This window comes from Pelodiscus sinensis, chromosome 3 (assembly GCF_049634645.1).
Source record: "Pelodiscus sinensis isolate JC-2024 chromosome 3, ASM4963464v1, whole genome shotgun sequence".
In the NCBI taxonomy this organism is placed as follows: domain Eukaryota; kingdom Metazoa; phylum Chordata; order Testudines; family Trionychidae; genus Pelodiscus; species Pelodiscus sinensis.
Genome location: NC_134713.1, coordinates 143,709,467 through 143,736,897, shown reverse-complemented (window position 1 = coordinate 143,736,897; position 27,431 = coordinate 143,709,467). Strand labels below are relative to the sequence as shown.

Here is a 27,431-nt window from a genome sequence, read left to right as displayed (position 1 = left end):
GACTGGAAGGGACCTCGAGAGGTCATCGAGTCCAGCCCCCCGCCCTCAAGGCAGGACCAAGCTCTGTCTACACCACCCCTGACAGATGTCTATCTAACATGTTCTTAAATATCTCCAGAGAGGGAGATTCCACCACCTCCCTTGGCAATTTATTCCAATATTTGACCACCCTGACAGTTAGGAATTTTTTCCTAATGTCCAATCTAAACCTCCCTTGCTGCACTTTAAGCCCATTACTCCTTGTCCTGTCCTCAGAAACCAAGAGGAACAAATTTTCTCCTTCCTCCTTGTGACACCCTTTTAGATATTTGAAAACCGCTATCATGTCCCCCCTTCATTTTCTTTTTTCCAAACTAAACAAGCCCAGTTCATGAAGCCTGGCTTCATAGGTCATGTTCTCTAGACCTTTAATCATTCATGTCGCGCTTCTCTTCCAATTTCTCCACATCATTCTTGAAATGTGGTGCCCAGAACTGGACACAGTACTCCAGCTGAGGCCTAACTAGTGCAGAGTAGAGCGGCACCATCCTGGGCCATACCATCTTCGACAACCTTTATTTGGTCCAGGATCTCCAAGAGCTGGGGTATAGGGATGGTCTGTCATTTGCCCTCCTGTCCTTGGATCAGGAGGTGTTCGACCGGATGGATCACTGGTATCTCCTGGGCACTCTGCGGGGCTTTTGGCTTCGGGTCTGACTTTGTGAGGTTTCTCCACGTGCTGTACGCTTCCACAGAGTGTTTGGTCAAGCTCAACTGGACCCTGACTTCACAGGTCAGCTTTGGGAAGGGAGTGCATCAAGGCTATCCGCTGTCAAGTCAGCTGTATACTCTGGCCATCAGTTTTCATTCCAATTGCAAACTTGTCCTACTTTTCCTCATAAAAATAAATAGCATAAGCGATTTTTTAAAATCCACACGCAGTTGACTTCCTAGAAAAAGGAAGAGAAAAAGAGAGACTGACACATGACTGCTGCTAGTCCTGTCACAATGCACTTCTGGAAGGTACTAGGATAGGTTGGTGAGTGGTACAGTATAAGAACCAGAGTAGAATAGAATCCATGAACTGTTTTCTAATTCTTTATTGTTTCCACAAAATTTTGTACATATTTACTTTTCCTAAAAGATTGTTCATACTGGAAACAAAGGACCATTTAGTGCTCTGTATGGGAGATACCACAATTATGAGAATTATCAAAAATATTAATGGATTTGACACTGAATTTCAATTTATGGGATTTCCTATACATTGTTCAGTTGTGGAGAAGGTGGGCAGTAAGCTTGGCCTTCCAAATATGTGGATGTTGTAGGAGTATGAGTAAAATCCATGGATCTCAGGCTACCTTTGAAAGACGGAGATGGAATGGATGGTTTGATGGATGGAATACTTCATTTCCTCCACACTATATTATGCTCTTTCTGCCCTTTCAGGATAGCACAAAGGGTACGTCTACACTTGAACTGTAGTTTGAACTAGGGATGCAAATGCAGGCGACCGAAATTGCTAATGAAGCGGGGATTTAAATATCCCGTGCTTCATTAGCATAATCTCGCCTGTGCACTATTCCGATCTCCAGCTGATTCGAACCAGGAAGTGTGCTCTGGGCCATGGTAGTTTGAATCAAACCCCTTAGTTCGAACTAACATTACTCCACAAGAGGACAGTTGGCTTTTTGGCTTCTCTGTTGAGACTGTCAACAAGACTAACAGGGATGGTTGTGAATCACAAAAAATCACACACTTTTCTACTAGAAAATAGACTGGGGCCATCAAACTCATTTAACACAGGTTATTGGACAACTATCAGATGCTGTCTAATTTAGTCATCACCAACTGACTGGATTAAAGAAGGGTTGGGTTAGAGATTAAATGTTCTCTATAGCCCTCTACTTTTTTAACGTAAACACTAAAAGTCTGTATATAATAATAAACTTTGTTAGAATTTAATGGTAATGCTAATTTAATTATAGAATGAGTCAAAACATCATTGCTTTTTAAGTTAATGAAAATCTTGAAACTCCATCTGATCTAAAATGTGTTTTACCCTGCTCCAAATGCACACCAAAGACAATTGAAACATTTGGCATTGGATCAGGGTTTGGATGAAGCTGTAAGAGATAACCATGGGAGAGGTACTGTATGCCACATGTGTATCTATTTCTTCCTTTTTTAGTGCTCTAGCAGGATATAATGGCACTATCTTTGCATATGGACAGACGGGCAGTGGCAAGACTTTTACCATCACTGGGGGAGCAGAACGTTATAGTGATCGAGGCATCATTCCCAGGACTCTGTCTTACATTTTTCAGCAGTTGGAGAAGGTACAGATCTTTGTCATTTTATTTTTTTTTAAAAATCTGATTTACTAGTACTGCATTGAATCATAAGAAACAGTCTTAGTGGTAATGTTATAATAAATCCTGGCTTAAATGTATCAAAGGAAAGAAAATGACTACTTGAGGTGAAATCAAGCCTTACACTGTATAACCTTACAATAAAGTCATCATGAGTGGTTGATGACCAGGTTGTTCCCAGGCATTGAAAAATAGTGGACACCATTGGAATTAGTTCAGTTTCTTATTTTTTTAGAGCACCACACTCAGACTTGCCTAGAGTGGTGTTTGATCAAATATTTGGCTGTGTGATGCCTATACTAGGTGTTGCAATGCATAGGTGAAGTATTAGAATTATTTGTAATCCCATATAACCTTAGGTCAAGAAGAGTAATAAAAGGTGGACCATTAATCATTTGAACCACCTTGCTTTTTGTATGTTTCAATAAAGCTCATAAAATTAATTTCTTCTTCGAGAGTTGTCCCCGTGGGTGATCCACATTAGGTCGGTGCACTGCCGACAAGCTACAGAGTGGAGATTTTGTAGCAGTGTCCCTGGGGCCGCGCATGCGCGCACCAGCAGCCGCGCGCTGTTAGGCTACAGGCATCGTGCTTGCGCGAGCCCCCTCCCCCCCACTCCTCAGTTCCTTCTCTACCGCCTCCAGCTACAGACAGACTCAGCAGTGCTCCCTCGCTTCTTCGCCTCTACATGATCATACTTCTCTAAAACCAGTTAAATTCATTATAGTAGTTAGTTAATGAGTTTAAATAGTTAGTTAATTAATTAATTAGTTAAAAAAAATCTAGATTAGTATAAGGGTTTTTATTTCTCCCAGTTAATCCCTTCTTGCAGTCCCTGACTGGTTCCACTGGCATGCCTGGCTCACCAGGGTTTAAGCTCTGCACCTCATGTAAAGAACCTATCCGATATCAGATGGTTACTCACAATGCATCCGCTGCCTCAGAGAGCAGCATATCTCTCAGAAATGCCCTCATTGGACATAGCTAAAACTGTGGGTGTGGAAAGATAGAGACCGCCGCCTCAAGTTATTTTTATTGGAAAACTTTCTTAGACCAGCCTGTGACTCTGGCCAGCAACCCGAGAAACAAACAGCAGGGATGCAAGAGCCTCCTCAGCACCACAAGGGGCTACGGCATTGAAGCAGCCATCTCTCTCACAGTTGGTGCCAAGAGCAGTGGCGGCACCATACCTCAGCACGAATGACACCACTGGTGTCTCTGGAGCCCTCAGTACAGAAAAGCAATGGGCATGCACTAACTCACACTCCGAGGTGACAGGCTTTAAGTTGCCTGCCTCATTAGGTGCAGCACCATCTGGCAATGATACAACTGATGCGGCATGAGAGCGCAGTGCCAATCACGTTAACAGATGCCTTACCTACCACCACAGAGGCGCCTGATGCGGCACAACTGCCTTTGGCACCGAGGCATGATTCAGCGCCTCAGATAGAAGTGCCTCCCATGACAGCACCTGTTGGGCATTACACCCAACACAGACATTTATTAGTCTCATCCACTTTTAACTCACCATTTTTACAAGCTGAGTACTCTCCCGCTATGTTCATATCACAGAGATCACTCTGGGTATGTCTACACTGCAGAGTTTTCCTGGAAAAATGGGAGTTTTCCTGGAAAAACTACACTTACGTCCACACTGTTATTACATTCTTTCGACAGAAAGCTTTTTTGGAAAAAGGCGTGTGTGGACATAGAAGAGAGTGTTTTTTTCGAAAGAAGAGGCCTCCAGGAAAAAGCACAGGTGCCCTCATGACCTCTCTGTCCACAGTAATCACAACTGAATGCAAGGCAGCATCAAAACAAAAGCAGCTCGCTTTTTCGTTGTGCTTTTGCTGTGTAGATCTCTCTTTCAAAAAAAGTTTTTCCGGAAGATTTCTTCCGGAAAAGGTTCTTCCGAAAGAAGCTTGCAGTCTAGACGTAGCCTCTCTCAGAAAAGAATTTCATCCAAATGTGATGATGTCTTCTTTAGGGGAATTTCACCAGAGAATGCTCCTCACACAGCTCAGAGTATTTACTCTTCCAGATTTGGGAATATGCCTCCGTATTATGGCAATCCCTGGGTACCTCTACCAGAGCCTTACCTCTGTTGGCAATACTGGAACAAATGGCAATATTATCAGAAACACCAGCATGGCCAGAAATGACACAAAGTGCAACACCCCACCTCCAAACAAATACAAGAAGGGGACACACCCACACAGGAGGCAGCACCTCCTCCTGACCAAAATGACACCCCCAAGTAGAGGGAGGGTCTCTGGCCCTAGCTTCAACTACTTTAGATGACTCTGCACATTTACAAGACTTTTTTAAACGTGTAGCTGCTGAATTAAACATTCCTATTCAAGACGTGGAAAATCAGCACAAGCTAACAACATTAGTTCGAACCAAAGAGTTTGATTTGAACTAATGCGTCCCAGAGCGCACTTCCTGGTTCAAATTAGTTGGCGAGCAGAATAACACATGGGCGAGATTATGCTAATGAAGCACGGGATATTTAAATCCCTGCTTCATTAGCAATTTCAGTCAGCTACATTTGCATCCCTAGTCCGAACTAGGGAGCAAGTGTAGACATACTCTTTGTGTCCGTACCCCCTCCCACCCTCCTTCCCCTCCCTTTTTCAGGAACCACTCAAAGAAGATCCTTCTTCTACAAGAATTAGAGCATGTCTTACACATAGGGTTGATTGAACCCATCCCCCCACAATTTAGGGGCAAGGGATTCTACTCCCATTACTTCTTGATTAAAAAAAGGTCGTGTGGTTGGAGGCCTTCCATCTTAGACCTTTGAGCCCTCAATAAATTCATTCAGAAACAAACATTCAAGATGGTAATGCTTGCTACCATATTATCAGCATTGGAACAGGATGATTGGTTCTCATCCCTCAACTTTTCACATTACCATCCACCTTGCTCACAGAAGTTTTCTTTGTTTCGTTGTAGATTCTCAACACTACCAATACAAGGTGCTTCCATTTGGACTCTCTGCGGCCCTGAGGATCTTTTCAAAGGTTCTGGCAATTGTCACAGCGTATCTGAGGAAACAAAGAGTTATCATATTTCCTTACCTAGACTACTGCCTCCTCAAGTCGCGCTCACACATTGATTTCTGCCGTTTTCTGTTAGTCACAAGACACCTATTCCGACACCTCAGCCGCCTTCAGGTAAATGAAACCAAATCAACGGTCTCTCCTACACAGAAGATACAGTTCATAGGAGCATGCCTCAGCTCGACAGTGGCCACTGCATCCGTACCTACAGACTGTTTTCAAAAAATCGTGGCCTTGATAAATACCATACAATCCGGCCCCTTCATAACAGCACTTGAATGCCTTTGACTGTTGGAGCATGCAACTTCATAGTCAACAAAGTGTGCCTGCACATGAGATGTTTACAGAGCTTTCTGGGACAGGTGTACAAACTCAATGTACATCTGCTATCCAAATCCCTAGCCCTCCCAGAGATAGTAAAGGAATCCTTACGTTGGTGGATAAGCCCATGGAACCTTTGTTCTGGAATCTCCTTCCATCCACCAGAACCATCCATGCATCTTCACCTACGACATCATACCTGCCTGGGCCTGTGGTCCAGCACTGACAAGAACTTGCACATAAATGTCCTAGAACTGCATGCACTCAGGAATGCATGGGTCATATACCTCCCATTCATTGCCCACACGTCAAACTGTATATAGACAATAAATCATCAGGGCGGAGCCCCGATCTCAAGGGGTCTTTGCCCAGAGACCATAGCACTTTGGAACTGGTGCCTGAAATACAATACAATTATCACCACAGTGCATCTTCCAGGCACCCTGAATACAAAGGCAGATGCACTCAGCAGAGCTCTTCCATCCAAATACGACTTGCAAATGAACCCACACATATTGGAGGACATTTTCTGCCTCTGGGGTCACCCAACCATAGACCTGTTTGCCATGTAATCCAACAAGAAATGCCCCCTATTCTGTTCCAAGGTGGGCATAAGCAAGGGATCAAAGGGAGATACCTTCCTCATTGCATGGACATCCCACCTACCCTATGCCTTCTCTCCTATACCCCTATTGAACAGAGTTGTTCACAAGATAAGGAGGGACAAGGCCCTCCTCATATTTATAGCTCCAGCATGGCCATGCCAGTCATGATTCATCTTCCTAGTGGTAATGTCTCGTGCCCCACCAATCCACCTACCTTGCATTGAAAATCTTCTGCACCTGGGCTCCTATGATGACCAACTGAACCTCCACTCACTACACCTGGAGCTGTGGCTCCTGGATGGTTCTCTGACCTAGAGTTGACTTGCTCACAAGTACAAACGGTCCTTCTACACAGTAGGGCGCAGAGCACCCACAAGACTTACCTTCAGAAATGGAAAAGATTCTCGATGTGATATGTATATCACCAGCTGGTTCCTTCAACATCCTCCTTACCTACCATCTTCGACTATCTTCTGCACCTTAAACAAGTGGGCCTTGCAATAAGCTCCATTAAATTTCACCTTGCTGCTATGTTCCACTCTAAGATAGACAACTCGTCCATATTTGCTCAACCACTCACCAAGAGGTTCTTAAAGGGCCAGTAGGCACTTTATCTAGATATCGATCCACCAATGCAACTGTGGAACCTGCATTTGGTATTGAATGCTCTAACTAGGCCGCCTTTTGAACTAATGGCGACCACCTCCTTATTACACTTGTCCATGAAAATTGTTTTCCTCATAGCTATTATCTCGACCAGATAGGTAGGAGAGATCGCAGCCCTAATGGTGGATCCCCCAGACACCACCTTTTTTAAAGACAAGGTTACTTTACATACCCATCCCAAATTTCTCCCCAAAGTACTCTCATCCTTCCACATCAACCAGACAGTACACCTTCACACCTTATTTTCCAAACCACATGCCAACTTTTTCGAGATGAAAATGCATACCCTTGACCTGCGCAGAGTGCTCTCTCTTTACCCGCAGAGAACAAAACTGTTCTGGTCATTTCCCAGACTATTTGTTTCAATAGCAAACCACAACAAAGGCCAGGCTGTCTCATCACATAGACTCTCCCACTGGATCTCCGATTGCATCAAGCTTTGCTACGCACAGTCAGACTTGCTGTCTCCAGATAGCTTAACGGCACATTCAGCCAGAGCCATAGCTACTTCGGTAGCATTCCTCCACAAAGTACCCATAACAGACATCTGCACAACTGCTACATGGTCCTCCGACCACACATTTGCAAAGCACTACGCACTTATGCAGAGACCTCTTTCCAAACTGAAACTAGCTAAGGCCGTTCTTTCCACCGCTTTTCTGCCAGATCCAAAGTCCCTACCTCCCTAAAGAGAAATATCTTTGTAGTCTCCTAATGTGGCACACCTAAAGGGGCATCTCTCTCGAAGAAGAGGAGGTTACTCACCTCAATAGTAACTGACATTCTTCTTCGGGTAGTGTTCCCGTAGGTGCTCCGCTTCAGGTGTTGGGCCACATCCCGGCACCGCAGGTTGGAAAGTTGTTAGCCATGGTTCGGCCAGCCCACGCATGCACGGGGTATGGGTTGTTCACGTGCTTCTGAGCATGCACGGGATCTGGCTCCCGCCAGTTCCTCCTAACCGTCCACAGGTGGCAGGCGGAGCGAACTTTCTCTCCTCCGGTCAGAGAAGAAAATTTGTTAAAATTTACAGTTAGCCATTAATTAGTTAGTTAATTAATAGTTATTAGTAAATTAGCTAAAGTTGAGTATCAGAGGGGTAGCCGTGTTAGTCTGAATCTGCAAAAGCGGCGAGGAGTCCTGTGGCACCTCATAGACTAACTGAAGTGTAGGAGCATAAGCTTTCGTGGGTAAATACCCACTTCGTCGCATGCATCTGACGAAGTGGGTCTTTGCCCACAAAAGCTTACGCTCCTACACTTCAGTTAGTCTATAAGCTGCCACAGGACTCCTCGCCGCTTTAGTTACAGTTATCGTTCCATATTCCAGTTTAAAAAAAAATTCTGTCAGAATGCCGGGGTCATCTGGTTTTAAAAAGTGCACTCAGTGCTGCGATGCAATGTCTGCGTCCAATGGGCACTCCATGTGCATAAAATGTCTGGGAGAGGGGCATATACCCCAGAAATGCCCACATTGCACAAAGCTCATGGCCCGTGCCAGGCACAACCACGAAATGTACCTAAAGTTACTCTTATTCAACAAAGCCCTCCTGCCACCTCAGCAGGAAAAGCTGGATGTGCCACTACCCGCGGCTCCACCGCGAGGTACAAAATCGTCTTCCCAATCCTCTACTTCGCGCCGGAGCGTTGATGACAGACCAGGGACCTCTGGCGCGTGGCCATCCAGACACGGGGAGCGGCATAAGAGCCAGTGCACCTCGGAGCCTAGCCCTTCCCGCCACAGGGAACGGTCTTCTGCGGCTGTATCTCTAAAACCTGAGTCGGCCCCGGCTCCATTGAAAGACAATCTACAGATACCAGTTTCTGGACCTGTTTCAGACATTCCGAGACCGGTGCCCATATCGGCATTGACTGCTACAGCACCGGCTGCCTCGGCGCCGGCAGCCACGGCACCATGAATGCTGGCTCAGACTCTCCCACCCACATCAACGCTGACGGCACCGCATGGTCCTATGGCACTGTCTGCTTCTGTGGCACTACTGGCACCGTCTCCCTCTTCTTCATCTGCAGCACCGGCGGCCCCAACACGGCGCGTACGCAGAGAGTACCCTTCATACTGGCCAACTCCATCACCACTGGGACCGTCGCGTAGCAGATCTTCCACTCCATCTGATCACAGCATATCGGTGCCAAGTATCTCCCACCAGAGCTCAAGTCCTTCCCCAGTGCGCAGAAAGGCTACAGGAAAGGCAAAGCGCATAAGAACGCCATCACTTAGCCCTGAACCACCGGAGATGCTTACCCATCTGCAGTCTCCAGCTTCGGTCTTTTCTGTGCCGTTGCATCAGGAATCCCACATTACTACTGTCTCTCATTGTGGACGTTCACTGCGGCACTTGATATTACCTCATAGATATAACAGGGATTCGGGATCACCGTCCTACGCCTTTCATCGATCTTGCTCTTCCAGGTCGCTTACGAGATCATCTTATTCGAGACACCGTTACAAATACAGAAGATCATGTTCACGAAGATACTCTTCCAGACATCACTACGATGAGTGCTGCCATCAGCCCCATTACCATCGATGCTTCTCATTGGACCATTCATCCTCCAGGTCCCCACGCCATTATTACTCCCGATCCTGCAGTAGATCCAGACTGCCAATACCGCCACCTGATCCGGTGCGTCCACCCCGCCATTGGGAGATGTCCTGATCACTCCAGCTCAACCAGAACCACCAAAAGTACCAATTTTGGAACAGTTCCAACCGCAAGCTAGTTCCCCAACAGATATGTCCTTGTCATCACCCAATGATGTGGTCTTTCTGGATGATTCTTCCCCCACTGACGATATCCGTCAGTTTCACGACCTCTTCAAGAGGGTGGCAGAATCACAGGATCTACATCTTACTGAAGTCCAACAAAAACAGCATCATCTCCTCAAGAATCTACACTGGTCCCAGAAAGCCAAAATGGCCTTGCCTTTTGATGAGGCAATTTTAGAGATTGCCGATGACATTTGGCAGATGCCCGCATCTGTGCAACCCACCCATAAGAAGTTTGACAAAAAGTATTTTGTTCCTCCAAAAGGTACGGAATTCCTATTCACCCATCTCCAGCCAAACTCACTGGTTGTTGACGCTGCATAACAAAAAACCAAAATACCCCAGCATAGAAATGCAGCCACAGACAAGGAAGCCAAATGCCTTAATCTCTTTGGGAGAAATGTTTATTCTTCTGCCACCCTTATCCTTAGGAGGGCGAATTAAGTGGCACACCTATCGAACCACAGCTTTGATAACTTGCTAAAGTGGTAATGGCTCTACAACATTTACCTGATGACACGCGACAATTGATGAAGTCTGTGATACAGGAGGGCTACGTAGCCTCAACAACAGCCCTGCAAATTGCCCTGGACATTGCTGACGCAGCCGCACATGCCACACTGACATCAATCATTATGAGGAGATCGTCATGGCTGCCATTAGCCTCAGTCCCCAAGGACTTGCAGGGCAAAGTGGAGGACTTACCCTTCAACAGGCAGAGCCTATTTGCCGAGAAGACTGACCAAGTCCTACACTCCGGGAAAGACTCCAGGACAACGTTAAGGACCTGAGGGATGTATATGCCCCCATATTGCCATAGACGTTACACGCCTTACTTTAGACAAAGACCCTTCTCTTACACTGGTCCCAGATACAGACAACAGGACCAGCAACAACAGCAAAGAGGCAGACCTCACCCTCAAAAACGCAGGGTGCCGTCTAACAGGGGTTCTAACCCCCAGAACAACCAGCAGCAGGTTTGACGGCCAGATCGAGGGACTGTGCAACATCCCCCGTACCTACCCTCCGGAAGTGCACAAACTGTTTCCCCATCATCTCAGACCTTTTCAGCGCAGATGGGCATCCATTACCACAGACGAATGGGTACTAGAAATAGTAGCATCAGGATACTCCATACCCCTCCTCTCTCTCCCCCCTACCACCCTCTCAAACCCGTCCCTTTTCAGGGACCCATCTCATGACAGTCTTCTAATGCGAGAAGTCGAGAGACTTATGGAGATAGGGATGGTAGAGAGGGTACCCGACCAGTTTCAAGGCAAGGGGTTCTACTCCAGATACTTTCTCATGGAAAAGAAGTCGGGTGGATGGAGACCCATCCTCGATCTGCGCAACCTCAACAGATATCTAAGGAAACAGAAGTTCAAAATGGTGACCCTCGTTTCCATACTTCCAGCACTAACTACAGGGGATTGGTTCACATACTTTGATCTACAAGACACCTATTTTCATGTCACAATCCATCCAGCCCACAGACGTTCTCTCAGGTTTGTCACAGGCACACAACATTTTCAGTACAAAGTCCCCCCATTCAGACTGTCCTCAGCACCAAGGGTCTTCTCCAAGACCCTGTCGGTAGTGGCCGTATATCTACACCGACATGGTATAATGATCTTCCTGTATTTGGATGATTGCCTCATCAAAGCACAATCCGTGCAACCGAGCTAACAAAGATGTTGTTTGCAGACTTAGGACTCGTCCTCAATCTGACAAAGTGGTCGCTCACACCTCTAAGATAGCTCGTGTTCATTGGTGCACAGTTAGATTCTATCATGGCCAAAGCCTATCTGCCCGTACAGCGATTCCACAGGATACGGACTCTTATTCAAACTCTTACAATCAGCCCGAAGGTCCCGATAATTGCTTGTCTTCAACTGCTGGGGCACATGGCCTCCACCACTTACATAGTATGACATGCAAGGCTACGTCTCAGGCCCTTGCAACAGTGGTTGGCTTTGGTGTACTGCCCAGGCAACCAGGACACCCACAGACTGGTCCAGGTTCCGCTGACAGTCAAGCGACCTCTCAAGTGATGGATGTTACCGGTCAACTTGCTCACCGGGGTCCCTTTCCACCATCCTCAGCTGACGGTGCAGATTACATCAGATGTGTCTCATAGGTTGTAGAGCACATTGCGAGGGCGAATTTGCTCAAGACCAATGGAGCACACAGGAATCTCTCCAGCACATCAACCTACTGGAACTCCGGGCAGTATTCAATACCTGCAAAGCCTTCCTCACACGGATTTGAGGACAAACAGCTCAAATACTTACTGACAATACCACCACAATGTATTATATCAACCGCCAAGGCGGAGCGCGTTCCAGATCCCTGCGTGCAGAGGCCATAAAACTGTGGAATTGGTGTATAACCCACAGTATCACCATTATCAGCATATATCTTTCAGGCAAACAGAATACACTTGCAGATGCTCTGAACAGACATGTCTTTCCCCAACGTGAGTGGGAGATCGACCAGGAATTAATTCAATGCATATTCCAACAGTGGGGACGCTCCACTATAGACCTCTTTGCAACACATTGGAACAAGAAATGTCCACAGTATTGTTCCAGAGTAGGCTTGGGACCAGGTTCCCTCAGGGATGCATTCCTTCTGAACTGAGGTCATCACCTTTTCTTTGTCTTTCCCCCAATTCCGCTTGTACCGAAAGTGTTGGAGAAGATTACCCTTGCTCGAGCTATAGTGATACTTATAGCACCGTTCTGGCCCAGACAAACATGGCTTCCTATGCTGCTACAAATGTCCATACAAGCCACATACTATCTACCGAAATAACCCAATCTACTCACACAACCCGATTTTTCGATTCCACAGGCACAGATCGACAGGTTGCACCTCACTGCGTGGTTCCTAAATGGTTCCACAGTACAGAGGTCCTCTGCTCTCAAGAGGTCAGGCATATCCTGCTCTATAGCAGGCGGGACTCCACCCGCAGAACTTACCTTTACAAATGGCGTCGATTCCATGCTTGGTATGTAGACAGTCATTGTGACGCAGAGTCCATTCCGATCCACCGCATCTTGGATTACTCACTGCACCTACATCACACGGGGCTGGCAGTCTCCTTGATTAAAGTGCACCTCTTAGCAATCTCTGCGCTTAGAAAACCACAGAAGGATTATCAGTAATGTCTCACCCACTTGTAAAACGCTTCCTGAAAGGACTGGAAAATCTACATCCTCCACACAGGACACTTACTGCACTTTGGGACTTGGAACTTGTACTCAGTATGCTTACTTACTCACCCTTCATACCCTCAGCTACCTGTGACATAAAATTACTTACCATGAAACTGGCCTTTCTCTTGGCCATAACTTCGGCCCAAAGGGTAGGAGAGCTGGCAACACTCTCTGCCAACCCTCCATACACACTATTTACAAACACGGGAGTAATCCTTCGGCCTCACCCATCATTTTTACTGAGTTCCACATTAATGAGCTGATCATACTCCCCATATTCTGCCCCAAGCCACACCCATTGTCCCACGAGGCCCACTTGCACGCACTCGATGTCCGCAGGGTGTTGGCTTTTTACTTAGAAAGGACTCGTCCTTTCCATCAGACGCAATGCCTCCTTTTGTGTTCCGACGAAAGAACAAAGGGACAATCACTGTCGTCACAATGCATTTCCAAATTAATTGTGAACTGCATTACAAAGTGCTATAATTAAAGAAACAAGCCTACTCCAAGCTCACTCGCAGCCCACTCGACTAGAGCAACAGCATCATCGCTCGCGTTCCTTAGGGCGTTCTGATGCAGGACATTCGTCGTACGGCCAAATGGTCATCAGACGTGACATTTGCTAAGCATTACACTATCGATGCAATTGCTCGAGACTCTGCAGTAGCCTCTGCTGTACTATCCACAGCAAGAAAGCAGTAACTCCAATCCCACCTCCATATGCACAGCTACTGCTCTGAATTCATCTGAAGTGGAGCACCTACAGGGACACTACCCGAAGAAGAAGAGGAAGTTACTCACCCTGTGCAGTAATGACGTTTCTTTGAGGTGTGTTTCCCGTAGGTGCTCCACGACCCGCCCTTCTCCCCTCTTCGGAGTTTCCTGCTATGTTTTTCAGGAATGATCCGATTAGGAGGAACTGGCAGGAGCTGGATACCGCGCATGCTCAGAAGTGCGTGAACAACACGCATCCCGTGCGTGCGTGGGCCGGCCAAACCACGGCTAATAACTCTCCGATCTGCGGTGCTGGGACAGGGCCTGACACCTGAAGTGGAGCACCTATGGGGACACACACCTCGAAGAAATGTCATTATTGCACAGGGTGAGTAACTTCCTCTTCTTCGAGATGAGTCTCCCCATGGGTGTGCCACAACCCTCCCTTCCTCTCTTCTGCTTCGGGATCCTGGCCTTCCCAAGCCATCATTTCGGGGGAGAGAAGGAATTGAGGAGTGGGGGAGTGGAGCGGGAGGAGGCTCACGCATGCTGATGCCTGCAGCCTAACAGTGCACAGCTGCTGATGCGTGCGTGCGTGGCCCCAGGGACACTGCTATGAAATTTCTGCTCTGAGGCTCGGCGGCAGTGCACAAATCTAATGTGGAACACCCACGGGGACATCTCTCGGAGAATGCCAGTTACTAGCGAGGTGAATAACCTCCTCATCATGCAATATTTGTCAAATTCATAATACAACTTCATTTTCTAGATAAACTTTAGTAAATGTGTTTAAAAGTCAGGTTACTTACTTAACAGAATTTTTTTATTAGATTGTCTTAATCCATGTTAATTGCATGGTAGGAGCTTACTATGATCAATTAAATATCACAGATCCATAATCACAACTATTTAATAAAATATTATGGGAAAATAGTTTTAAATTTCAATATCTCAGCCAGTTTAATTTTTTAAAAGCCAAGACATCCAAACCAAAATAATCTTTCTGTATGTGTACCTCTTCTTTCATTCTAAGAATGTATGTAATATATTTATACATGCTCATTCACTGAGGTACATCTAGACTGTGGCACATTTTCGGGATACGAAGTATCCCGAAATAGCAACACTGCATCTTTAAATATTCATGCTATTTCCCGAAATAGTGGGCACTCTATTCCAGTATCCCTGTAACCCTTGTTCCACGAGGGTTAGGGATTTATTGTAGTAGTGCCTTAGTTTGAAATTTGGCACTGCCTACACAGTGCCAAATTTCAAAATAAGCTTTTTCGACATAGACTCGGAATCAGATATGCAATCTGCGTAGGTCAAATTGCAAAGCTTATTCCGACAGAAGGGTGCTGTCTAGATGCACCCTGACTGAAGTATGGCACAAAGTGGGCAGACATTATGCAAGTTTCTCAGCATAGCTACACATGTGTGCCACATGGACAAGTACAGCTGTAAATAGTAAAAAGATGTGATTAATTTTTTTGTCTATAATGCATTCTTCTTATGATGTGCTTGTATGTCATCTGTTACATATTTAACTTAATACTGTCTTTAGATATACTTTAAAAGGTATCTAAACCTAAAAAACTAGTTAAAAGTGGTCTCTAGAAAACTTTCATAGGTAGTAAATTATATTCATAAGACCAGTTTTGCAGATGTTTCATATGTAGCACTTCTATTGAAACTTGTGGAAGTTCTCTGTGTCTAGAGGCTATGAATTTGTCTATAGTGTTAAACTATGTCCACACTACACGTTTTTGCGGCAGAGAGTATGCTAATAACAGACTCATTAGCATGAGTCACGATGTCATTCACATATTTTCTGCCAATGCTTTTTGCATTGCCACTTCCGTTTTGTGCAAAACCCCCCTTTTGTGCAAGATCCTTCTGCCTCGGGAGAAAAACTCCTTGCACAAAAAGCATTGGCAGAAAATATGCGAATGACATCGCAACACATGCTAATGACTCTGTCATTAGGATACTCTCTGCTGCAAAAACCTTGAAGTGTAGACAAAGCCTGAGAGAAAAGTGGTTAGTATTAAATAATAAGTGGTTTACACAATTTCTCAATATCTTTCCTGTGCCCTTTCTTTGGAGTCTCTTTCTGATCCACAACTTCTAATCTACTCTTTTTCTAACTTTACCTGTTATTTCATTTCTGAGGTTTTTTTAAGCAAAGGCTGACCCTAATAATAATTATCAGACAAAAACTACATTAAGATGCAGTTACATCTGAAAGCACGTATTAAATAGTCAAGGTAAAATACATTACAGAAATGTTTGTTGTTATTTGAAATCCTAGTGCTTAGAAATCTGGTTAATTCAGAGTTAAAGTTAAATTTGAAAGAAATCTAGCCATGTCTAAGTATTGGAAAGTGGTTAGGCTATCCAAGCAACATTATCTTAGCCATATAGGCTGTGTCCAGACTCCATGCCTCCGTCGACGGAGGCATGTAGATTAGCCAGCTCGGAAGAGGGAAATGAAGCCGCGATTAAAATAATCGCGGCTTCATTTAAATTTAAATGGCTGCCCCGATCTGCCGATCAGCTGTTTGTCGGCAGATCGGGAGAGTCTGGACGCGATGCCCCGACAAAGAAGCCTTTCTTCATCGACACAGGTAAGCCTCGTGAAACCAGGTTTACCTGTGTCGATGAAGAAAGGCTTCTTTGTCGGGGCATCGCGTCCAGACTCTCCCGATCTGCCGACAAACAGCTGATCGGCAGATCGGGGCAGCCATTTAAATTTAAATGAAGCCGCGATTATTTTAATCGCGGCTTCATTTCCCTCTTCCGAGCTGGCTAATCTACATGCCTCCGTCGACGGAGGCATGGAGTCTGGACACAGCCATAGTGACAACATAGAGGAAGAAAAAGAAGCAATCTAATATGTTTTTAAAAATCATTATAATAAAATCTGCAATTATTCATCATATGGTTTTGCATGGTGTCATTACAGAGTGAAGTTAAGGTTATTTGAATGCCCTGACAGTGCATTTCTGTTTGGATTTCTTTTAAATGTAACCTTACCTGAATTTCCTGAGTTTATAGTAATTTTGAGGATTAAGTAGACATCTATGTAATGTGTCAGAATAAATTATTTGTATGATTTTTTTATTGTGATATCAGCTAGTGTCCTCAGTCAAGTAGCAGACCCTGTATCTATCAGGCTCTTTATGAACATAACACAAGGGCAGCCCACACCCTTAGGTGTTTACAATCAAAGTCAATGTAGTTTTTAAATGATATGTACTTTCAACTGTTACAATTTTAATGTAGCATTTTCTGGAAATGTACATTTTCTAAATTTCTAAATTAAAAAAATATCATATATGATCACTAAACAAGAAACAAACAAAAAAATGCTTCTGTGTGATATTTTCAATGATTTTAAGATTTGAAATACTAATCTTTAATAATTTTTAAAAATTAATTTTATAGCCAGTTTCACCAGTATGCTTGGCTATTTATGCATGAGGGAGCAGTGCTTGGCAGCAACAATATATTTGCCAGTCCAGCTGGGTTTACAGCTGCTGTGTTTTGGCTAGTGCATCACAAAGCAGCTGGAACATATACCCTAGTTTTCCCCTGCCTCCTTCACTTCTAGCATTCCCCTGCACATGCATGTGCACAGTTCTTGTGGAATTCTGTGTAAAGGAGCATTATTCTTCATCCTCTTCTGAAGAAGAAATGGTCATTTATGAAGAACAGCAGGACTATTCATCTGGCCATAGTTAAAAATAATTCATTGCAGTGTATGTACTAGATTTATGTGAATTTAAACTATATGGGAGGTTTGGCGCATCCGCGTTATTCTGTTGTTAAGTTCATTCAGGATAACAACAACCAAGGCTGACAGCATGTCTACATTTTTTTAAAGAGGCCATTTTAAAGTTAATTTTAACTCCTAGGGGCACATCCACACTGCAGCATTATTTTGAAATAACTTACATTATTTCAAAATAACAAAGTGAACATCTACACAGCAAGCCTGTTATTTCAAAATATTTTCAAAATAATGGGCTTCTTATTCTAAAATCTGTAACCCTCATTTCATGAGGAATAACACCTACTTTGAAATAGTTATTTTGAAATAGGTGTGTATAGACAGAGCAGCTGTGATTATTTTGAAATAATTGGCCTCCAGGGATTCTCACAGCTGCCCTGGTGGCCTCTCTGTCCACACTCACCATGAGAAGTAACAGTTAATTCGAACTAAGGGGTTTATCTTGGAATCCTACTTCTCTGCTGTGTGTAGACGCGGGCAGTTACTTCGGGCTAGTCAGTTTCCAAAATGGCGACCGGCAGGTAATATGCTCATCAAGTGCAGGATATTTAAATCCCACGCTTCATTAGCAATTTTGATCACCCTCATTAGCCTCCCTAGTTCAAACTAGGGGGCTAGTGTAGACGTACCCTAACAGACTAACTCGGTTATCCCCTGAAGCTCCTATCACTCCATATGACAGTTCTGAAGGGGACTTCCTCATTTTTTGAGTGTGAAATTCACACCACTTTTCATAAAGCATGACTTTTTCCAGGTAACTAAGCATGTGTGGGTGGGAATAGATTCCAAGATCCTGCTAGTGGGCCAAATTCTCCAATTTGCAGGCTTGCTGTGGAGTTTTAGTGTGTCCCCCTCCATAGCTATTATCCAGTGTAAGATGAGTTTTGTACCCATGTAACCCCATAAATAGTGATTCAGTATCTTCTCCCATGACAGTCCCTTTTGTGCTGGCCCACTTGGACCTGCCATAAAGCCCCACGGTGTGACAAGCAAAAATTACAGTACTTTTCCCACCCTGCATGACTGTTCAGCCTGTCCCTCCCTCTCTCACACAGGATGGCCACTGTTGCAGTGGACATTGTATGGAGCTTATTCATCTGGGTGCATTTTTTCTCCTTAAAAAAAGATATTAGTGTTCCCTTAAGCTGTGTGCTTTGGTAGACAGCCAGGAGAGATTCAGATGCCACTCAGCAGAGTGCCCACTGCCAGCAGCATGTGTTTCTACTGATGTTGCACATCCACACATGCCTCAGTGCACATAAGAAAATGTATTCAGCATATGAATAGCAAAAAATAGAGGAAACATTGGTTCCAACACCTGTGCACTTCATTAAATAGCATAGAAGAATCTCAAATGGTCTAAAACTTGCTTTTTTATCCTCCTTTCTTAAATAAAATAATTTAGTTGGAAAGGCTATGATGTAGTTTAATCAAGAAATTAAAATTATTTATTCTACCAGTAAACAACAGGTATTCTTTTAATTTTATATTGACATTATTTTTAGGTCAGTGACTCTTAAGTAGGAATTGTTTTTGGTGACACACATAGGCCAGAAAGATTGAGAACCAAGAACTGTTAACATGGAAAAAATGGAGGATTGGGGGAGTCCATTGAAGGATCTTATGAACTGGTCCTTGACATCAAAAGTGTAAGAACTTCTGCTAACATTTAGTTTTCACTTCAACCAAAATACAGTAAAATGATCTAATTTCCCATCAGACAAAAGCAAAATCAGTGAGGCAGTAATTATTATTGTCAATTTTCTAAGAGGTTGTGACAGAGTGACATTGATAGTCAATTCATTACATCTTTGCAAGAGGAAAATAAATGAAATAATCTTGGCAATTTAATATCAATGTTCACCAAAAGAGAAATAAAATTTTGTTTACATGTTGTAATTTGGAAACAGTATAAATCATTCTGCTACTCTATCAACTATATCAGGCAAAGCCAAGAAAACAAAAGAAAAAGTAGTGTATTGTTTGTCTGACCGCATGTGTTCGTTGTCCCTCTTGTTCCACAAAGTACATGACTGAATTATACATTATTTCTTTAATGTTTCTACTTTGTTAAATTGTGAAAATGAAATATATGTGAAAATAGATAAGTTGATCAACCAGCTTACTTTTGTGTTCTGGTTATCATCTGCTCAGCCATTACATTATAGGTTTGTACTATATTACTTGTCTAATTTAGAGCTGTAACCTTCCAGTCCTTATTGATACGAATAGATTTTAGTTACATGAATACCTACATGAATAAGTGTGTATAAGGTGAAGCCCCTAGAAATAATAAATCCTTGAGATTAGGTATGGTACAATGCTGATTAAATAATAATGTGGGTTGAAGGAGCCATCTGATCTGTAGTAATTTCATAATTATTTCTATCAAGAGTGCATGCAGAAACATTTGATTTTCAGACTTTTTTTGGCACTTAAAGTGTCTAGCATTTTGTAATATTAACTAGCCATACATTTAGGGACACTGTTCCCTCTCTTGTCTCATACTGGACACTTTTACGTTTTGTGAATGTTTTACTTTCCTCCCTTCTTTCTTCTTCTTTCTTCCTGCTTTCATCTTTCCATACTTGTCTCTTCTCTCATGTACTCGGATCTCAGGGTATGTCTACACTGCCACCCTAATTCGAACTAAGGTGGCTAATGTAGGCATTCGAACTTGCAAATGAAGCCCGGGATTTAAATACCCCGGGCTTTATTTGCAGGTTCCCGGGCGCCGCCATTTTTTAATGCCCCGTAGTTCAAACTACCTGCCCGCGGCTACATGCAGCACGGACTAGGTAGTTCGAATTAAAGCTCCTAATTCGAGGAGTAATTAAAGCTCCTGCAATGAGGAGTAACGGTAGTTCGAATTAGGAGCTTTAATTCGAACTACCTAGTCCGTGCCGCGTGTAGCTATTTAAATAATCCCTGCTTCATTTACATCAAAATGGCTGCCGCGCTGTGCTGATCCGCTGTTTGGCAGCACAGCGGGGCAGTCTGGATGCACTGCGGTCAACAAGGGAAGCCTTTGTTGACTGCTCCGTTATGTCTGGTGAAATGAGGTTTACCGGAGCGGTCAACAAAGGCTTCCCTTGTCGACCGCAGCGCATCCAGACTGCCCCGCTGTGCCACCACTGCTAATCGGCACAGCACGGTGGCCATTTTGATGTAAATGAAACGGCGATTATTTATGTGACTCCGTCGACGGAGCCATGTACTCTAGACATACCCTCTGTGGGCATTTAACTGACAAAAAGGGTTTTTCACAGAATGCTGGAGGAAGCTGAGTGACATCCACAAAAAGTGGATTACATAAAGACTGTGAATGGCTTGCTAACTACAAAAGCAGCTTCTCCTCTCTTGGAATTCACACCTCCAGATCAGCTATTAGAAGTGGGCCTCATCCTCCCTGATTGGATCCACCTTGTCATCTCTAGCCTGAGTCTGGCCTGTATATTTATACCTGCCTCTGGAAATTTCCACTACATGCATCTGACGATGTGGGTCTTTGCCCACGAAAGCTTATGCCCCAACACTTTAGTTATTCTATAAGGTGCCACAGGACTCCTTGCCGCTTTTGCAAGATTCAGACTAACACGGCTACCCCTCTGATACCATCCACAAAAAGTGACATCTGTTTATCAATTCTTTCCACAATACAAATTACTTCTCTTAGGAGAAATTACTTTTTCTAATCTGCAATCCCAACAAGATGTATTCATTTATCTTTAAAATGTATCTATTTTAAAAAATAAAATGGAAAGACAAAGCTAGGACCATTTTAATCATTCAAGACCAGATTTGCCAGTGTGCGAAGAGCATTTGCAATATATAAATGGTCCCAAATTGCCTTAAAATATCTACAGATGATTAGAGGAATTCATCCTTTGTAGAAGAATCTTCTGTTGCTTTAAAGCTGGAAGAAGTGCCATAACTACTTCCTAAGCCAGCAGCACCCCTTCTCACTTTTGGCCTAAGAAAGCAAAGGAGTATGATAGAGCCGAGTGACTTTGTACTGAATTTTACAGCAATTGGCCTGTGGGCAGCTCACGCTCATAGCGGCACAAAAGGCTCCTTATGAATAGAGTAGAAAATTGAGCTCTCACTGTTCAGAAATTCCCCTTGCCATCTACATAGTGCTGTGGTTTAACAGTTCCATAATACAGATCTTTTTTTTTCATCTACCCATCTACTCTGAAACACTCTTCTGTCATGGTCAATAAAAATCTCACCCTGAAAGTATTTTATTCCATGATAATAAATGGTTTGTATTTAAGATAACCTTTTAAATAAAACAAGGGCCTGTACCGCCTGCTTGCTACACTCACCAACTTCCCCCCCATCTGCCACAGCCGGATCATGGCTTCCCTTCCTGCCCACGCTACAGCAGGAGGAGAGCCACCATGAGCCCTTCCTATGGCCAGATGGGGGCTGGACCATGTGGCTGGACACTGCGTCCAGATGGGGCTAGGCCCTGATTGGGGCCTTGTTGGTCAGGCTTCATTTTAAATAAAGTAAATATTATATCCAACAAAAAAGTTTGCAACATTGTCTTTGTTTATGGCAGGGATGGGGAACCTTTATTGGTTCAGGGGCCACTGATCCACAGAAAAAAAATCACACAAGTGAGAAGAAAAAAAAGCTCCTCCAAAACCCTCTAATCATCACTGATGTAGCCCCCAAATGAAACACCTCACTCCCCTGGTGCTCCAGCCCCATGGGGGAGGGCAGGGAGGACTTAGCTTCAAGGTCTCAGGTCAGTTTAACTCTTCTGGGATTCCAAGGTTAGTGGATTTTGTGCCCCCCTGCCAGGTTCTGGGATGAGGCCAAAATTGAGGGGTTCAGTGTGTGGAACAGGGCTGCCAGTGAGTGGGATAGGTATGTGGGTGCAGAATTAGGGTGGGAGGTGGGGTGCAGGAATAGGCTGGGGGTAGGGTTTCTGGCCAGGCAGGAGGGTGCAGAAGCGAGGAAGGGTGGAGGAGCAGGTTAGGGGTATGGTATCTGGCCAGAGGGGAGGTGCAGGAGCAAGGGAGGGTGCAGTAGCAGGGTGTGGGTAGGTGTCTGGCTGGGGGGGGGGGGGGTGAGGGTGCAGGAGTGGGTTTGAGGTGCAGAGTCTCAGGGGAGGGGCTATGTGAGGAGGCTGGGGGGTGTAAAATCTCATAGGGCAGTGAGTGAGGAGGCTGGGGGGGGTGCACGATCATGGCTTGGGATGGCTGGTGGCAAAGGAAGCATGGTGCGAGGAGGGACTTCAGCTGGTAGAGCTGTGGGGGAAGAGGCCGGTCAGCATAAAAGGCAGATAGGATCAGGGGGTAGGCCCAGCCAGCCAGCAGCGATGGAAACGTGGCGCTGTGTGAGGAGAGGCTGTAGATGAAGAGGCTGGTCAGGGCAGAAGGCAGCTGGGACCAAGGGTGGGAGCAGGAGCTGGTGGTGCCCTAAATTGACACTCCCCCCCCCCCCCCATGCGGGAGAAATGGAAGGCCCAGAGGAGCTGCCCAGAGTGGCTAGTCTGGAGTTAAACATGGGCTGGGGGGTGACACCGATGACATGATGATGTCACTCTGTCATCCCATAGGAAAATTGTTTATAAGTATAGTGACAGATTAGCACACTGGATTAGAAAACTGCTGCTGTAAGTGTGATGAGTGCTTTCTCAGTGACTTCATCCAATTAAATAAATTAATTCACTTATACTTTGGAAATTGTAGTTCGTTATTTTGAGATTTGTATTATTTGGCTTTGGGGAAAGAGATAACTCTGTAGAAACTGGTTGGGTTATATTGCATTCTGGCAATACAGAATACAGGAAGAAAGTAGGGCTACAAAGGATAGCTAACAACATTTGCTGTGTTTAGATATTTTGATAAAGAACATGGAAAGCAGTGTGCCACTGGAATTTCTAAAATGAAGTAAATATTCAATATATTTTAAGGATCATACCTCTATCTATAATATTTAGAAGTACCTTTTTATAGTAACATGCTTGTTTTGTCAGAAAAGTGAAAAATGGTATACTACATACTTCTGCAACCAAGTTGCCGCATTCTAAGTGTACACAGACTTTTTTAAATATATGGAACCAATAAAAAAGCAGACTAAACTTGCTTCTAATCATGGGCGTAGTCTTCATGCATATGCCAGTGGGCAGACTTGAAAGTGTCATGAACTGAAAATGTAAAACATATCCTGCAAAAGAATGAGAGACAGGGTGAGGAGGCATCATGGAAGCTGTAGTGATAAATTTATCCAGCTGACCTAAGGCTTTGGCTGCTATTCATAGTCCCTTTTTATTTTATTTTCTATTCAGGACAGCAGCAACGTTTATACAACCCATGTTTCCTACTTGGAAATCTACAATGAATGTGGTTATGATCTGTTGGACCCAAGACATGAAGCCTCCAGATTGGAAGATTTGCCGTGAGTAACAAAACTACAAAGAATCAGCAGGGATAAAAAAATCACTTTTGTATTCCCTGTTTTGTTATTTTTCTTTGAAACTGTATGTTCTTCTTTGAGAAATGTCCCCATGGGTGCTCCATTGTTAGGGTGTGTCTAGACTACAGGGATTTTTTTGAAAAAAGTAGCCTTTTTTCGAAAAATCTTTACTTACGTCTAGACTGCCACCGCGTTCTGTCAACAGTAAATCGAAAGAATGCTGCGGTTTTGTTGACAGTGGTAAACCTCGTTTTACGAGGAATAACGCTATTTTTGACAGAGATCTGTTGAAAAAAGGTATGTGTGGACATGGGGAAGGTTTTTTTTTTTTTTTAAATAAAGGCCTCCAGGAAGAAGCCCTGGTGGACACTCCTGTCAGACCTTTCACCTCTATTGTTCCTGCCTGTAGCTATCTTTTAAAGGCACAGGCACCCAGGAGTAGCATTGTGGCAGCAAGCCAGCTCCAGCTAGGACCCTGATTGCTTGGCTCTTGCTGGAAGGCCCACACAGAGCCATGTCCCAGGGACAAGCCCCCCGAGACACTCCTGGTCCTTCCAGGGACACATCCCCGCACCAAGCCAGGGGCACCAAACACCGGGCACCCTCCTGATGTGCGCCTGAGATCAAAGCCCTCTTGGAGCTCTGGTCTGAAGAGGAGTCTCTTCAGGCTCCACAGTCCGAGGAATGCAGACATTTATGGTAGAATGGCTGATGGCCTTGCCAAAAAAGGACACCATCCCTGCACACTAGACCAGGTCAGAGCAAAGGTGAAGGAGCTGCAGCAGAGGTATGTTAAGGCCCATGAGTACAGCTCCCGCTCTGGGGAAATAGCACACTATTGTGCATACTATGAGGACCTGGACTGGATCCTGGAGCCAGGGGAACCCCTGTCTCCAGAGAAGGTAGTAGAGTCTGGGTTGGAGACCCCTGTGCAGCAGCGGCCGCAGCTCCAGGATGACACCCCAGAGGACCAGCAGCTCCAAGACAAGGAGGAGGAGGACACCAGGAGCACAGCGACCCTCACCCTGGAGCCGGACACCCAGACGCAAGAAGCAGAAACTGTTTGCAGCCAAAACTGAGGAGGTGCTACACAGCAGGAAAGACTTACAAACCACCCTTTGTACCCTTGGCATGTATACCCTGCCTTATCGCCACAAGCGGTAAACCACATACAGTTGTGAGAGGGATGGGCAGTACAACCACTCGCCACAAAGATCTTATGATTTCAGCTGATCGAGACAGCAACTTCAGTGGAGATGCTATAACCAGGACCATTCCTCTGCTACTCAGACCTCAAAACAGCAGGTTTGAGGCAGTGGTCGAGGGTCTGCATGACCTCCCTCATGATTCAATGCCTTCACAACTGTGCCATCTTTTTACTCATCGGGTACACCCCTTTTTACAACACTTGAAGTCCACAACATCGGACCACTGGGTATTGGAGATTATCCTTACTGGATACATCATCCCCTATATTTCCCTCCCCCCTACCCTGTCTCCTACCCCATCCCTCTTCAGGGATCCTTCCCATGAAAAACTACTAAGACAGGAGATTGATTGATTCCTGCTTTTAGGAGCCGTAGAGAGGGCATCCAAATGATTCCAGGGAACAGGGTTTTATTCAAAGTACTTTCTCACAGAGAAAAAGACAAGGGTTTGGAGACCGATCCTCAATCTTTTCCCAGTGGGGCTGGCCACCCAGAAATCTCTTTGCTTCCTGCCAGAATGCCAAATGCCCCCAATTTTGTTCTTGAGCGGATCTTAGCAAAGGCTTTCTCAGGGACGCATTCTTACTCGAGTGGAGTGCGCCTTTGCTTTATGCTTTTCCTCTGATCCCACTCATCCCCAGGGTTCTAAACAAAATTAGTACAAATGATGCACATATCATCTTAATAGCTCTAGCCTGGTCGAGACTACCCTGGTTTCCATACCTTCACCACTTACTGATAGAGTCTCCATACCCACTGCCTCATCAGCACGACCTTCTCTCCCAGAATTGCAGGATGATGCTATATCCCCAGCCGCACACTCTCCATCTCCAAACGTGGCTCCTGTCTGGTTCTGGGAATTAGAGACCAGCGCTCTGAGCAGCTGAAAGAGTCTTCACAGCAGGAGACTTTCTATAAAAAAGAACTACAGGCAGTCCCCGACTTACGTGGATCCGACTTACGTCGGATCCCTAGATACGAACGGGGTGAGGCAACTCCCGCACATGCGCAGCAGCATTCCCGGGGCTCGCTCACCTGGGTCCTAGGATCCTCCTCCTCCTCGGGCCGGCTCCGACTGGGGTCCCGCAGAGCTGCCGGGCAGAGGAAAAGTGCCTCCCCACGCCCGCTGCCTCCCCCCACCCCCCTGCCAGCAACAGGCTGCCCCCTCCCCTGAGCAACAGGCTGCCGAACAGACAAAAGCAGCCTCTCTGCCCCTCCTCCCCTCTATACATGCCGGGCTCCCGGAGCACAGCAGCGTCCCCGGGGCTCGCTCACCTGGGTCCTAGAATCCACCTCCTCCTCCTCTTCGGCTGGCTCCAACTGGCCTCTGCCTGCAGCAGCTGGCCACAGGGACAGGGATCCCGCAGAGCTGCAGGGCAGAGGAAAAGTGCCTCCCCACGCCCGCTGCCCCCCCCTGTGGCCTCGCATCCTGCATGCCTCCCCCCTCTCCTCCTGCCAACAACAGGCTGCCCCCTCCCCTGAGCAACAGGCTGCCGAACAGCAGACAAAAGCAGCCTCTCCGCCCCTCCTCCCCCTATACATGCTGGGCTCCCTGGGCAAACAAAGACTCCACCAAAACAAACAAAGTGCTGGCCTCATTGTGTTAGCAAAAAAAGGACCCTCCTCCTAGAACCCTGGGTGGTGTGTGGAAATAAAGCTATTAGCTCAAAGCATGGTGCAGAGCTGTTTGGTATTTGATGAGTTACTCCTTTAGTCCTGAGTTTGTCACAGGGACAGAAATAGATGTGAAATCTTCTGAACAGGTGAACAGACAGCAAAACAAACATTAGAGGGGAGTTAACCTTTCCCTATGCTATCCAAAACTAAAAAAAAAATGTTTGGCTAGAGTTTCCCCTACAATATGTACCAGTTCCGACTTACATACAAATTCAACTTAAGAACAAACCTACAGTCCCTATCTTGTACGTAACCCGGGGACTGCCTGTATGTAGAAAAATTGGCTCGCTTTTCTCTCTGGTGTTGGCAGGCACTGATTTACCCTCACATGTCCTCACTCCATACCATCCTGGACTATATACTAGACCTCCAGACAACTGGGCTGTTTCATTTTTAAGAGTCCACCTATCTGCAATAACAGCATATCATGATCTCGTTGATGGACTCTCAATATTTGCACACCCAGTCACAAAAAGATTCCTTAAAGGTCTTCAGAACTTGTGCCCGCCTCATAGAGTTCCGCCATCCTCATGGGACTTGAATCTCATTCTCGACTGCTTGATCAGACCTCCTTTTGAACCTATGGCTATTGTTTCA

At 45.2% G+C, this 27,431-nt stretch overlaps 1 protein-coding gene and 1 long non-coding RNA gene across 9 annotated transcripts in view; one reads left to right on the top strand and one right to left on the bottom strand.

The window, feature by feature from the left end:
* KIF6 (kinesin family member 6) overlaps positions 1 to 27,431 on the top strand; it is a 367,777-nt gene that overhangs the window by 33,546 nt on the left and 306,800 nt on the right. For 6 of the 7 annotated variants that reach the window (XM_075925089.1, XM_075925088.1, XM_075925087.1 and 3 more), the window contains 2 exons: positions 2,171 to 2,318; positions 23,822 to 23,931. In XM_075925089.1, coding sequence (XP_075781204.1) covers positions 2,171 to 2,318; positions 23,822 to 23,931 — 258 coding nt within the window. The remainder of the gene's footprint in view (positions 1 to 2,170; positions 2,319 to 23,821; positions 23,932 to 27,431) is intronic. The other variant, XM_075925092.1, reaches the window with a different exon arrangement.
* On the bottom strand, positions 783 to 26,063 carry LOC102445920 (uncharacterized). 2 transcript variants are annotated; one of them, XR_331127.4, is made up of 5 exons: positions 25,881 to 26,063; positions 12,774 to 12,924; positions 7,774 to 8,002; positions 5,269 to 5,401; positions 783 to 929 (listed from the first exon to the last, which is right to left on the bottom strand). It is a non-coding gene; the product is annotated as an uncharacterized LOC102445920 (long non-coding RNA). The 2 variants fall into 2 exon arrangements; XR_012902878.1 differs by having other exon boundaries at positions 25,894 to 26,063.